Source organism: Staurois parvus, unplaced genomic scaffold, assembly GCF_062004578.1.
Source record: "Staurois parvus isolate SC_StPar_1 unplaced genomic scaffold, SC_StPar_1.0 ptg000946l, whole genome shotgun sequence".
NCBI lineage: Eukaryota > Metazoa > Chordata > Amphibia > Anura > Ranidae > Staurois > Staurois parvus.
The window spans coordinates 1596787-1612139 of NW_028318742.1; the positions used below are offsets into that span (position 1 = coordinate 1596787).

The 15353-nt window shown below is 44.7% G+C and overlaps 1 protein-coding gene across 1 annotated transcript in view; it reads right to left on the minus strand.

Annotated features, from left to right (window-relative positions):
• Positions 1–15353, minus strand: part of PSTPIP2 (proline-serine-threonine phosphatase interacting protein 2) — a 152035-nt gene that overhangs the window by 79231 nt on the left and 57451 nt on the right. The window contains exons 3-4 of the mRNA XM_089656879.1: positions 14638–14715; positions 10977–11011 (exon numbers count right to left, since the gene is read on the minus strand). Coding sequence (XP_089513005.1) covers positions 10977–11011; positions 14638–14715 — 113 coding nt within the window. The remainder of the gene's footprint in view (positions 1–10976; positions 11012–14637; positions 14716–15353) is intronic.

The window sequence follows — 15353 nt, forward strand, 5'->3', positions numbered from 1 at the left end:
TAGTTTGTATGGCCCCCACGTGCTTGTATGCATGCCTGACAATGTTGGGGGAGGCTCCTAATGAGACCATGGATGGTGTCCTGGGGGATTTCCTCCCAGATCTGGACCAGGGCATCACTGAGCTCCTGGACAGTGTGAGGTGCAACCTGGCGGCGTCCGATGGACTGAAACATGATATCCCAGAGGGGTTCTATAGGATTTAGGTAAGGCGAGCATGGGGGCCATTAAATGGTATCAATTCCTTCATCCTCCAGGAACTGCCTGCATACTCTCCCCAGGCATTGCCTTGCACCAGGAGGAACCCAGGACCCACTGCACCAGGAGGAACCCAGGTCCCACTGCAACAGGAGGAACCCAGGACCCACTGCACCAGCGTAGGGTCTGACAATGGGTCCAAGGATTTCATCCCGATACCTAATGGCAGTCAGGGTGCCATTGTCTAGCCTGTAGAGGTCTGTATGTCCCTCCATGGATATGCCTCCCCAGACCATCACTGACCCTCCACCGAAATGGTCATGCTGAATGATGTTACAGGCAGCATAATGTTCTCCACGGCTTCTCCAGACCCTTTCATGTCTGTCACATGTGCTCAGGGTGAACCTGCTCTCATCTGTGAAAAGCACAGGGCGCCTGTGGTGGACCCGCCAATTCTGGTGTTCAATGGCAAATGCTAATCAAGCTCTATGGTGCCGGGCAGTGAGCACAGGGCCCACTAGAGGACGTCGGGCCCTCAGGCCACCCTCATGAAGTCTGTTTCTGATTGTTTGGTCAGAGACATTCACACCAGTGGCCTGCTGGAGGTCATTTTGTAAAGACTCGGATTATGCTAGACTCGGATTAAAAAGTTTACCTTTAATTTTTTTGAGCAGTGTATATAAATACTTAATTTGAGTATTCTTTGTCTAATATTGGTTTCATTAGCAGATTTCTTCCAGATCTTTTCTTAATCCAGTAAAACAAATGTATGTGTAGGAGCTTCCTGAAATAAAGACAAGTCACTGCTGACCTCTCTCCTTGTGCAGGGTGATTGGTCTTGTCTCCGCCCCTCCTGTAGTTCTCTACAGGAAGCCTGTAGTGGGTGTGATCTGCTTGATCCCTCCCACAGCTCTGCTCTCTGAACAGGATTTGCACAGCATTGTGATATCACTGCTACTTTTACAAGGTAATATCAGGGTTTACAGAGGCATTTGGTGCACACAAAGAGGTTTTATATTCTTTGTGGCTATTGAGGAATATATTTAAATTAACATTTTATTGCTTTTAATGAGGTCTGACTTCCCATGACTTCTTGACAAAACCCTGCCCCCTGCCATCCCACTATCCAATGAGACTGCTTCAGTGGTTTGTAAGGGCATGGTCATCCAAAAAAACAAAAACAAACAAAAAACAAACAGAATCAGATTACATGGTGGATGGTATGAAATATGTATATGTATGTATGTATGACTAGCATAGAATGCAAGGGCATTGATTGCCTTCTTTGCAGCTCATCACTTTTTATTGCGGTCTGTGTCTCTGTTAGGGAAATTCACTCATGTTTACCATTGTTACCGAAATTGAAAGTGAAAGAAAAGCCCAAAATGTGGGCTGTTCATAGAACAGGAATACAGGGTGCATTATCCAATGGGGACACTAGTTCTGGTGACCACCAGGGATTCCGTCACTTACTGTTGTGGCTATGGAGAAGGAAGTGAAGGGAAATCTCCCCAATGGGATACAGATGGGAAAAAAAATGACAGGGGTATAACTCTCCCTATGGGCTCATTCACACTAGTGGTTGGGGGGGGGGCAGTAAAACCCTGTGGTTGCGCAGTGACCAAGGGGTGCATACATGCCACAGGCGCAATGCTTTGCTACCTGACCACAGCAGGCATTAAACCCCCTGTGTTTGCCACGCTGAACACAACCCATTGAAGTGAATGGGGCCAACCTGCAACCACCGCACTACTGTGTGCAATGCATGCAGTTCCAGCATGCTAGTGCAGAATTCAAGGGGTTAAAGCAAGCAGTACATACCTCTTCGCTGCCTGTCAAATGCTCCCTGAGGAGTGATCTGAATACAGATCACTCTTCAGAGAGCAAAGTTAGTGTGGACGAGTTCTAACTATCCAAAATGGAAAAAAAAGGTTTTGCTCTCAGGTCTACTTTAAAGCGGAACTAAATTGTATCCAAGCACCAAAGACACCATTTAATTCATTTTTAACATTCAAACCAAACTCACCCATCTATTCATTTCTCCAAGTTTATTTTTTTTTAAGAAATCATTTTGAAAAAAAAACACCCTCCCCCTAGCATTTCTAGCCATGGCCATCTTGAGGAAGGGCAGATGATTCATGTAGCGTTTGCTTCCATTTGCCCTTAGTTCAGGCATGCAGGCTGGAGGGTGTGCTTAGCTGAGAAAGCCCCTGCTCCCCTCCTCCAGATGAAAGAAATAATAATGCTCTTGAAGACCCCTGTGATATATGAAATCATTTTGGTCTAGGCTAGAAACCAGGAAGTAAATGAAGGAATGCAAAAAAAAAAAGGTTAAAACAAGTGAATATAATATACCTTCCTATCTATTTATCAAGGCTAGTAGCATAAGGAGTAAAAATAGTTAATGTGGATTGAGAGAGTAGTTCCAGCAACATCTTACCTTTTTTTTTATTATTATTATTATTATGTTCTTTCTTAAAGGACACATTTGCATTTAGTGAAGTTGTCCTTAAAGTATTCTCCCTACTTCCTTGAGTAGCAGCCACCAGATGTAGCACCCAGTGGTTTAGGCATGATTTTGTCTGGGAGCCAGAGGTTTGCTAGGAGCCTGGGATGAGTCAGCCTGGGAGTGAGGCAGTGAGGTTTCCTCAGGTCAGGCTGGGAGTTTCTTCATTTCAGGTCTTCTGGAGCCCTACCACCCTTCAAGAAAGCTCTGGCACTTTCTAGAAGAGAGGCAAAGGAAGGGAGGAGGCATGGATTTGCATGTTTGAAGGAACCTGACCAATCCCCAGGCAAGAGGCCTGGCATGGTGGCTAGGACAACCCTTAAATGTGAAAGAGCCTGAACAGCAGGGGAGTCGGGTGGAAGATGGATTGAAGGAAGGTGCTGGTGTGTAGAGCCTGGGAGGGGACATCAGAGGAGAGGGGCCTACCTACAGGCTGGACAGAAGGATCTCTACTGCCCTACAATCTACTTTGGAGGGATAGCCTGTCAGCAGGCAAGGAGCCAGCCCAGCAAAAGGCCTGAAAGCAGCAGCAACCCATCAAGCTAATATGACAGGACAGTGTGAGTACTTCTACACACCCTGGGCCAGAGAAGGGAGAGAGTAGTCAGGTGCAATACCCAACTAGGGATTTCCTCAGAACAGCTGAGTAGATGAGGTTATTTTCATCTGGGGTCTGTGGAGGTTCACCAAAGTGTACTCAGAGCTCCTTACTAAGACTGTTGCTGATTTTTGTCCACATTTTTGTACATTTTGTTGCTAAGAAGTTGTCCTCAATGTTCTAGTTTTCCTTGGGCATCTCATATACCCCCAGACCCCATCCAAGTTGTTAACCCCTAATAAAAAAAACAAAAACAAGCTCGAGGACTGTTTTACTGAGTTTGAGAGAAAGTGTGGAAAATGCATGTTGCCTGGCTGTGCAGCGCTTAGGGGGACCCAGCAAAAAATCCAGCGACCCTCAAGGGGGTAGCATTATACATATGCATAGAAAATACTTCCCTTCATCTCCCACTCCTGAGTATTTCAGTATGCAGTACTTGCACAGACTTTGCAGAAAAGAAGTCCTAGCCATGTCCAGCTTCTGTTTGGCACGTGCCTATGAGCAGGGTTTAGTACCCCTCTTAGGGACACCTCTCCCCTGGTTGGATACTGTGGGTAGGGCTAGCTTAGCTCCTTATAATCTAGAGCAGGAAGAGAATGGGGCAGAGGATGATGGGAGGAGGCTACCCTCAGTATACTGATATGTAAGCTTGTAGCCTCAGAAAATGAAAATGAACTTGGGGTAGGCACAGTACAAGCTCCATCGAAGAACCGACCAAAGAGGACCTACAGCGAGTGAACTGGAAGGCTGATCAGCAATCTCAAGTTGAACTTCAACTGGGCGGTGTTACTGATGTCGGGGTAAAGAGGCAGAGGTGAAGCTGTGTTTTGGCAAAGAACTCTGCATGGACCTTCCTTTATTTCTGGAGGTGGGACTCAAGCCAGAAGAATGTAAGTAATCAAGATGGCAGAGATCCTCCACCTTTAAGATGTGTGGTGCTCTATTCTGTTCCTGTTGCAGGAGGAAGTTGGGCCAACATGGCCATTGCTGGTGGTGAATCAATGCTCTGCTTACACGCCAACTCGGTCCATTTGTACCTATGGCTGGAGTGGTACTACTCTGAATGGCTGGAGGCTGCCATGAAGGTATAGAAATGAGTTGTTGAATGCAACCGGGACTTCTCCCTACAGAGTTTGTGGCAGGGTTGAATACATACTGTAGAACGTAAGAGCAGGGTTGAAGACAACTATTTCTACAGGCGACTACCACTCGCAGGGGCGGACTGACCATGTGACCTCTGTGATCATTCACAGATTTCAGACGTAGAAAGCAATGATTTCAGAAGTGACATCTTGCTTACTACTCTGCATGTGATCACTGATTGGACAATCAGTGATCCAGGGGTGGACTGACCATTTGGAAACTCGGGCACTGCCCGAGGGCCCGGGGTCAGTAGGGGGCCCCATGAGATGCCCCTGATACCTTTTTCATAGGCTTTTTTGAGTTTGGGCAAGGACACAGGGGCCCCATGATCCCCTATTGAGGGCCCGGGGTCAGTAGGGGGCCCCATGAGATGCCCCTGGTAACTTTTTCATAGGCTTTTTTGAGTTTGGGCAAGGACACAGGGGAACCATGATCCCCTATTGCCCGGTGGCCCCATGAGTTGTCAGTCCGCCCCTGACCACTCGTGAAGTGAAGTTGTCCTTTAAAACTTTTCAAGGCATGGGAAATGTAGAAGTATCTTTTCTGTTTGGCATGTGCATGTAAACGAAATCTATTTAGGTAAATACTCTGAAAAGTTAAAAAAATGCAAAGGACTTCTCTTTTCTTTACACCTAATGTAAGTAGGAACCCATATCAGACAGTGCAAACACTCTGCTTCTCTAATCTGGGCAATTCTCTGACTATAAACCACGAAGGACAACGGCGGGTCTGCTAGTTCTATAAATGTCTATATACTGTGTAAAAGTATCACTTCCTCTGCAGGGTATTCAGAGCAATGCTAGAATAGATCCTGCTCACATGATGAATGTATTTTGCAAGGGAAGGGTGAACAGATCACTGGGTCCTTGCCGTACTGAGGAGCTGGGTCAAACTCCCAGCAGGGACATTTCAAATATGTTGGCACTCTATAAATAATTAAAATGATTAGGTCATTTTTGTACATTTCCATTGCTTAGAAACATTGAATGCAAAAACAGAGGAAGTTCCACTGTGCTTTGGACTTATTTTTGCAGATTTTGCTAATTAAAGATTAAGAACGCAACACTATGCGATGACTACTTATTGTCTTCAAGGGTCCATGCACATGTTTTGTGGTGCATTAATGCAGGTTACATCCCGTGTTAAGGTGTGTTGCATTAAGACAGCCCATTGAATTGAATGGGCTTCCAGTGCACCCGGAGAAATTAATGGGCTGCCAATGCATTTATTCAAATTAATAGGTTGCCAACACGCCCAATGAAATGAATGGGTTTCCAACACACTCAATGAAGTGAATGGTGTCCAACACATCCAATGAAATGAATGGGCTTCCACCACACCCAATTAAATGAATGGGTTTCCACCGCACCAAATGAAATGAATGGGCTTCCACCACGCCCAATGAAATGAATGGGCTTCCACCATGCCCAATTAAATGAATGGGCTTCCACGGCGCCCAATTAAATGAATGGGCTTCCACGGCGCCCAATTAAATGAATGGGTTTGCAACACGCCCAATGAAATGAATGGGTTTCCCAACGCACCCAATGAAATGAATGGGCTTCCAACGCACCCAATGAAATGAATGGGCTGCCAATGCACCCAAAGAAATGAATGGGTTTGCAACGCGCCCAATGAAATGAATAGGCTTCCATCACGCCCAGTGAAATGAATGAGCTTCCACCGTGCCCAATGAAATGAATAGGCTTCCACCACGCCCAATAAAATGAATGGGCTGCCAACGCACCCAATGAAATGAATGGACTGCCAAAGCACCCAATGAAATGAATGGGCTGCCAACCCACCCAATGAAATGAATGGGCTTCCACCGCGCCAAATGAAATGAATGTGCTTCCACCACGCCCAATGAAATGAATGGGCTTCCACCGCGCCCAATGAATCGAATGGGTTTGCAACGCGCCAAATGAAATGAATGGGTTCCAACGCGCCTAATGAAATGAATAGGCTGCCAACGCACCCAAGGAAATGAATGGACTGTCAACGCACCCAATGAAATGAATGGGCTGCCAACCCACCCAATTAGTTGAATGGGCTGCCAATGCACCCAATTAAATAAGTGGGCTGCCAGTGCACCTGTCAATTTGGACATGCTTTTTTTTTTTTATACTGTGACCAGGTGTATTGCCTTAGCGAGTTGGGGTGCCACTCAGATGGCACCGCAATGCAGCAACACATGTTATGTGGGTTACATTACTGCAGTGCGGAAGTCTAAATGGGCCCAAAAGGTTGTGCTAAGATATATTTGTAATCAATGGTATGATCGCACACATCATATGCCCTGTCCCTGTCCTGCCCCAACAAGCATTCCTACAAGAAGGTAGCTCCTTCCTCTTAGGCTCCGTTCACATCAATGCATTTTTTAGTGCTTTTTGCAGAAATGCACTACAGTCCATTTAACATGGTTTCCTATAGAACATCTAGGCTTTTTTGAGCTGCTTCACTTCTGGAAAGGGCCAGGGACTTTTTTAACCACTTGCCGTCCGGCCACTGTATATAAACGGCCAGACAGTGGCAGTGCAGGGGCGGGTTGCTGCCATTTTGGACTGTGCGTGCTCGCTGGGAGTGCGCAGCACCGCGATCTGATGCCCATTGTGTCTGAACACCGATCATCGTACGGGACCTTTGTGCGAGGTCCCGATCATGTGATCCCTGATTGGTCAATCAGTGATCATATGCAGAGTAGTAAGCAAGATGTCACTTCTGACATCATTGCTTACTACGTGTGAAATCTTAGAATGATCACAGAGGTCACATGGTACAAGGCTATTCACAACAGCCTTGTACCATGTGACAAGCTGTAACCAATTACAGCTCACACAGTATTTCTCAATAGCTGCAAGAATGCAGCCAGAGAGAAGGAGAAATGATTGCTTTTATAGCCTTTATGGGTGTAAAAGCAATCAGTGTAAAAAAAAAATCTTCATCACCCCCCACAAGTAGTACAGTGTCACTGTACTGCTAGGGTGACAGTATGTAAAAAAAAAAAAACATAAATAATAATCTAAAAAAATAAAAATGTAAAAAAAATTTTTTTTCAATTATAATTTTTGGTTATAAACTAATTTGGGTTATTTTTTTTTACTAAAAAGATAACTGAATAAATTTTGGCCAAGATTTATGATGAAATATTATTTATTTCCAAAATTGTATAAGAAAAACACTTTTTTTCAAAATTTTTGGACTTTTTCATTTATATAGCAAAAAAAATAAAAATCCCAGTGGTGAATAAATACCACCAAAATAAAGCTTTATCTTTCTCAAAAAATGCTAAGAAATTCATATGGGTACAGTGTTGCATGACCGCACAATTGTCATTCAACGTGTGATAGCGCTGAAAACTGAAAATTGGCCTGGATTGGAAGGGGGTGAAAGTGTCCGGACTGGAAGTGGTTAAAAGCAAAAAGCAGCATTTTTGCTACAATAGAGTTCAATGGAGAAGCTGCTGAAATGCAAGGTAGTGCGTTTTTGCCGTGTTTTTCATTTTGCATTTGTATTCTGCTCAACAACAAAAAAAAAAAAAATTCACGTTAACAAAAAAATTTATAAAACAAAAGAGCTGAAAAAAATGCAAATGTGCAAATGTGCAAAATGTGGTAAAAACGCATGTAGAAAAGCACAATTCAAACTGAAAAAAGCACTGGAGAAAGCATCAAACGCAAAATGCATATATGTGAACGGAGCCCCAAAATGGTCCACCTCTGCAGGGCCTGAATCAAATACAGAGCACTCAATCAGCAATGGAGTCATTCCATTTTGGCTCAGACGCCCCTGATAGTTTTACCCAGCGAGTATTTTGTTCACTACACCAAAAATGTATATAGCAATCTAGGCAGCGTTTTCTGTCACTCTCACAGAATATGAACTGTTCTGCACAATGTCCTTCCATAAAAGATAAGAACTTGTTTGTATGAGTGAGATTATGCCAAATGTTTTATGTTACATTGTTGTCTTCAAGATCATAGATTACGTAGAACTGTGTGAGCTGCATTGATGCCATAAATCAAATACATTTACAATGCTCTATTTTTAGGCCTCATGCACACGGGGCGTTTTTACAGCGGATGCTTTTGGCATTTTTTTTTTTGCAGCCAGTAAACTCCCCAGCAATGTTATCCTATGTGTCCATGCACACTTAGGCTTTGAGCAGCGTTTTTTAGCAGGGGAGTTTTATGGCTGAAAACCCCCCCCAGAATTTGTGGGCCGCAAGAGGAGTTTTTTTAGCTGTTACAGTGGTAAACGCAGTGAAGCGCTGCAACTGGCGTTTTTGAGCCAAATTTTTTTGTGTAAACTAAAAAAAAAGCAAAAAAAAATGCTAACCTGCAAAAATGTGGCTAAAACACTAATGCAACAACTCTAAAAAACACGGAAAAATTTGCATTATACAGCTCTCGCTACCGACATTTTTGAAACTCCCAGTGTGCATGAGGACTTTGAGTTATTGCAACAATTCTCTGTTGAGTTCCCTTGCATTGTTGAATGTGCACTACAGGAATACAGTGTTTTAAGAAATGTGTGTGTATGTATATATATATATATATATATATATCTTTACATACATACACATATATATATATATATATATATATACACACACAGTGAGGAACAGAAGTATTTGAACCCCCTGCAATTTTGCAAGTTCTTCCACTTAGAAATCATGGAGGGGTCTGACATTCACATTGTAGGTGCATTCCCACTCTGAGAGACAGAATTTAAAAAACAAAAATCAGGAAATCACATTGTATGATTTGTAAAGAATTTATTTGTCTTGCACTGTTCTATTGGATTTAGGTCTGGGGACTGGCTAGGCCACTCCAGAACCTTGATATGCTTGTTACGGAGCCACTCCTTGGTTATCCTGGCTGTGTGCTTTGGGTCGTCATGTTGGAAGACCCAGCCACGACCCATCTTCAATGCTCTGACTGAGGGAAGGAGGTTGTTGCTCAAAATCTCACAATAAATGGCCCCATTCATCCTCTCCTTAATACAGTGCAGTCGTCTTGTCCCCTTCGCAGAAAAGCACCCCCAAAGCATGATGTTACCACCCCCATGCTTCACAGTAGGGATGGTGTTCTTGGGATGCAACTCATCCTTTTTCCTCAGTAATAGTAATAGTAATAAGACGAGTGAATTTTAGACCAAAAAGTTCTACTTTGGTCTCATCTGACCACATGACTTTCTCCCATGCCTCCTGTGGATCATCCAGATGGTCATTGGCAAACTTCAGACGGGCTGGACATGTGATGACTTGAGCAGGGGAACCTTCCGTGCAATGCATGATTGGAAACCATGACGGCGTAGTGTTCTACCGACAGTGACCTTTGAAACTGTGGTCCCAGCTCTCTTCAAGTCATTGACCAGCTCCTCCCTTGTAGTTCTGGGCTGATTCCTCACCTTTCTTATCATCAGTGATACCCCACGAGGTGACATCTTGCATGGAGCCCCAGTCCGAGGGAGACTGACAGTCGTCTTTAGCCTATTCCATTTTCTAACAATTGCTCCAACAGTTGATCTATTTTCACCAAGCTGCTTGGCAATTGCCCCGTAGCCCTTTCCAGCCTTGTGGAGGTCCACAGTTTTGTCTCTGGTGTCTTTGACAGCTCTTTGGTCTTGCCCATGGTAGTAGTCGGCGCCTGACTGACTGTGGGGTGGACAGGTGTCTTTAAAGAGCTCAGACAGGTGCTACTAAGTTGGATTAATGAGTGGAGTAGAGGTGGACTTTTTAAAGGCGCAGTAACAGGTCTTTGAGAGCCAGAATTCTTGCTGTTTCTTAGGTGTTCAAATACTTCTGTTCAGCAGTGCAAGACAAATAAATTCTTTAAAAATATCATACAATGTGATTTCCTGAATTGTTTTTAATTCTGTCTCTCAGAGTGGGAATGCACCTACAATGTGAATGTCAGACCCCTCCATGATATCTAAGTGGGAGAACTTGCAAAATCGCAGGGTGTTCAAATACCTCTGTTCCTCACTGTATATATACACACACACACAAACACATAGATATATATACACACGCATATATACAGTATATATACAGTATATATCTTTACATACATACACACACATAGACATATATATATATATATATATATATATATATAGCTCATCCTCTCTATTGGTCCTGTGACAAATATATATATACAGTATATACACACACTGTATGTGTAACGAAAATGTTTTTATTTCTAGTTTTGTATAGAGAAGGGGGAGGGTAGACCTCCTGTTAGTTTCTATTTTTGCTGCTTGTGTCCGGTTGGGAAGATTTCCACCCCACTTCCTGTTCTGGTGACAACTCAAAAAGTTTCCTATCACTGTCTTTTTTTTAGTGGCAATAGTTACCAGGATAAATAGAGAGGCCTTATCTACCTAGCAGGGGCATAGACAGCAATAAAAGGGGTTCTAATCTACTCCCACTCCATCCAAAACTGAAAATAACATCAGCGATATATATCATTTCAAAATAATGCCGACTGTTATAAAACGAATGTCACTCATTATCCTCCAAGTACTTACGTTGTTTGAAGTTATCTAGAGCCCTTTTCAGAGTGCTGAAGGTAAGAAACAGAAGAGGTTACATTAGTATATAATAAGATATAGAAACCAAAAAAAAAAGAGTTGTGTAATCTGCCGTTCCTGACAACTTGCTGCACATGCTGTTCACCTGGTGGTCATCCTGACTCTCTGGCTTCAATACTTTAAGGAGGGTATATATAAAAAAATGTGCAGAGCTTGTCTAGTGAAACCACATGTACATTGATTCTGTGTGAATGGGGGCAAAATCAAAGGGTTTAGGCTATATTCTCTCCAGGTCAAAAGTTATCAATTCATGCAGAGTGAATCAGGAAAATACCCCATTATGGCCACTAGATGGACCTGATATTCATTACAAATAAATACTTATTTACTATGATCGCCAGCTCCATCTAGTGGCCATAATGGGGCATTTTCCTGATTCACTCTATTCTTTATAAAGAATACCATTCAACCTGCAGGGGAAACAGCCTAATAACATTCATTATTGCCCCCCATTCACACTCTGCAGATTTTCTGATAAATACACCCCATACAGTATTTATAACATTTACATCAAGTTGATTTATTTTATCTGTTTATTGTACACACTGTAAAGGCTGTACATTGCTTTTAAAAGAAGAATACGCTTGTTTTCTGGCTTTTAGAGAAATCTTTATAGAAGGTGATGCTATATTCAATTATTTTAGCAGAAGAACGTGTGGGTTCTGTTTTCGTCTGACACCCCTTCCCCTTAGTGATGGATCTCTTGCACAGTTGTGACACTGATATGATTCAGAGTCACCCCAGGTTCACACCTTTGCATTTTTTTGTGCATTCTGCAGAAACGCACTACAGTCCGTTTAACATGGTCTCCTATGGATCTAGTTCACATCTAGGCATTTTGAGCCGGTTAGTTATTTTTGGAAAGGGTCAGGGACTTTTTTCCCGCAGCAGACAGCATTTTGCATTTTTTACTTTTTTTTGGCCATTAGGAATGTATGATAATCCTGTTAATGTAGTGCGACTTTGATGTGACACTCTATGGCAGTGGTCTCCAAACTGACACCAATGGGGCACTATTCCTCCCACTGACACCAATGGGGCACTATTCCTCCCACTGAATCCAATGGGGCACTATTCCTCCCACTGACCCCCAAAGATAGCAGCATTTACTCCCACTGACATCAGGCCATTTTCTACTCCTCTGAAGTACAGTAAACTGACCCATTGTTCAGAAAGTTTGGAGACCCCTGCTCTATGGCACTCAAGTAGCATCAAAGTCGTATCAAATTAGATGAGTGCAGGGTCCGGGGAGAGCGGATATAGTGAATGCAGGGTCCAGGGAGACCGGATATAGTGAATGCAGGGTCCGGGGAGAGCGGATATAGTGAATGCAGGGTCCGGGGAGAGCGGATATAGTGCATGCAGGGTCCTGGGAGAGCGGATATAGTGCATGCAGGGTCCTGGGAGACCAGATATAGTGCATGCAGGGTCCGGGGGGACCAGATATAGTGAATGCGGGGTCCGGGGAGACCAGATATAGTGAATGCAGGGTCCGGGGAGAGCGGATATAGTGAATGCAGAGTCCGGGGAGAGCGGATATAGTGAATGCGGGGTCCGGGGAGAGCGGATATAGTGAATGCAGGGACCGGGGAGACCAGATATAGTGAATGCAGGGTCCGGGCAGACCGGATATAGTGAATGCAGGGTCCGGGCAGACCAGATATAGTGAATGCAGGGTCCGGGGAGAGCGGATATAGTGAATGCAGGGTCCGGGGAGAGTGGATATAGTGAATGCAGGGTCCGGGGAGAGCGGATATAGTGAATGCAGGGTCCGGGGAGACCGAATATAGTGAATGCAGGGCCCGGGGAGAGCGGATATAGTGAATGCAGGGTCCGGGGAGAGCGGATATAGTGAATGCAGGGTCCGGGGAGACCGGATATAGTGAATGCAGGGTCCGGGGAGACCGGATATAGTGAATGCAGGGTCCGGGGAGACCGGATATAGTGAATGCAGGGTCCGGGGAGACCGGATATAGTGAATGCAGGGTCCGGGGAGACCGGATATAGTGAATGCAGGATCCGGGGAGAGCGGATATAGTGAATGCAGGGTCCGGGTAGATCAGATATAGTGAATGCAGGGTCCGGGGAGAGCGGATATAGTGAATGCAGGGTCCGGGGAGACCAGATAAAGTGAATGCAGGGTCCGGGGAGAGCGGATATAGTGAATGCAGAGTTCGGGGAGAGCGGATATAGTGAATGCAGGGTCCAGGGAGAGCGGATATAGTGAATGCAGGGTCCGGGGAGACCAGATAAAGTGAATGCAGGGTCCGGGGAGAGCGGATATAGTGAATGCAGAGTTCGGGGAGACCGGATATAGTGAATGCAGGGTCCGGGGAGAGCGGATATAGTGAATGCAGGGTCCAGGGAGAGCGGATATAGTGAATGCAGGGTCCGGGGAGACCGAATATAGTGAATGCAGGGCCCGGGGAGAGCGGATATAGTGAATGCAGGGTCCGGGGAGAGCGGATATAGTGAATGCAGGGTCCGGGGAGACCGGATATAGTGAATGCAGGGTCCGGGGAGACCGGATATAGTGAATGCAGGGTCCGGGGAGACCGGATATAGTGAATGCAGGGTCCGGGGAGACCAGATATAGTGAATGCAGGGTCCGGGGAGACCGGATATAGTGAATGCAGGATCCGGGGAGAGCGGATATAGTGAATGCAGGGTCCGGGTAGATCAGATATAGTGAATGCAGGGTCCGGGGAGAGCGGATATAGTGAATGCAGGGTCCGGGGAGACCAGATAAAGTGAATGCAGGGTCCGGGGAGAGCGGATATAGTGAATGCAGAGTTCGGGGAGAGCGGATATAGTGAATGCAGGGTCCAGGGAGAGCGGATATAGTGAATGCAGGGTCCGGGGAGACCAGATAAAGTGAATGCAGGGTCCGGGGAGAGCGGATATAGTGAATGCAGAGTTCGGGGAGACCGGATATAGTGAATGCAGGGTCCGGGGAGAGCGGATATAGTGAATGCAGGGTCCAGGGAGACCAGATATAGTGAATGCAGGATCCGGGGAGAGCGGATATAGTGAATGCAGGGTCCGGGTAGATCAGATATAGTGAATGCAGGGTCCGGGGAGAGCGGATATAGTGAATGCAGGGTCCAGGGAGAGCGGATATAGTGAATGCAGGGTCCGGGGAGACCAGATAAAGTGAATGCAGGGTCCGGGGAGAGCGGATATAGTGAATGCAGAGTTCGGGGAGACCAGATATAGTGAATGCAGGGTTCTGGGTTTAGTAACACTTTAAAGCAACTTTGATGCCACTTGAGTGCCAGAGAGTGTAAAGTCACATCAAAATCGCACTACATGAAAAGAACTATTAGCCAAAATAAAAATGCAAAACGCATAAAAAACACGTTCAAAAACCCACCAGAAAAAAAACATCAACTGCAACCTGCATAGATGTGACCCTAGCTTGCTACTGGGGGCACTCGGCAGGAGGGAGGAGCTATAACTGCCAGCGGGGGATCCAGAAAGAGAGGATTGGTGCTGCTCTGTACACAGAGTAGGTATGTATAACATTTTATTTTTTAATTCTTTCCTTTAGAATCATTTCGATTTTTACAGGGACATAGACAGGAAATGGTTCACTTACTTTATCTCTGTTTGTCCACAGGGTTTTTTCTTTGTTAAATTCATCAGGTCTTTCCCATAGCGTTCCTCTATTGCCGCCCTATGGAAGACAATCAGCAAAGTTGTCATCATCATCATTTTTTGGCTGCATAGACCTGTACAGGGAAGGCAGGGGTGGCAAACACAAATGACTTTACTCAGACAAAACAAAACCAAAAAACACACACATCCCCAACCCAAAAAAAACCAAAAAAAAATACTGGCAGACTCGATGGACCACTCGGTCTTCTTCTGCCGTCACTTTTCTATGTTTCTATGACTAGATCCTTCATGGTGGGAGCAGATTTTTCCAGGCACATGGTATTGTAACATCTTAATTGGTTCTGCAAAAGGTGTCTAAGGCCGGCCATACATGTGGCGAAAATTGACCAATTTTTCGTCCGAAAATCAGACCTAAAAATAATCGTTATGTTAATGGGGTCAATGGACGATTTTCGTGGTTCCTCCCCTTTTCGGTGATCTGGCATGTTGGAAAATTTGTGAAAACTACCGATTTTCGACTCAATGATGGTCAAATCGTACGATTGTCTTTCCGTAAAGAATATGCACATGACTGTGACCTGGAAGGAACAGAAGTTTTTCCTGTTATATGGGGTGAACTTTATGACTTGGTTGGCCGATTTTCGAAATTAATCATGGCACCATTGGATTACCGAGCGAACGACGTTTCCAATTTTC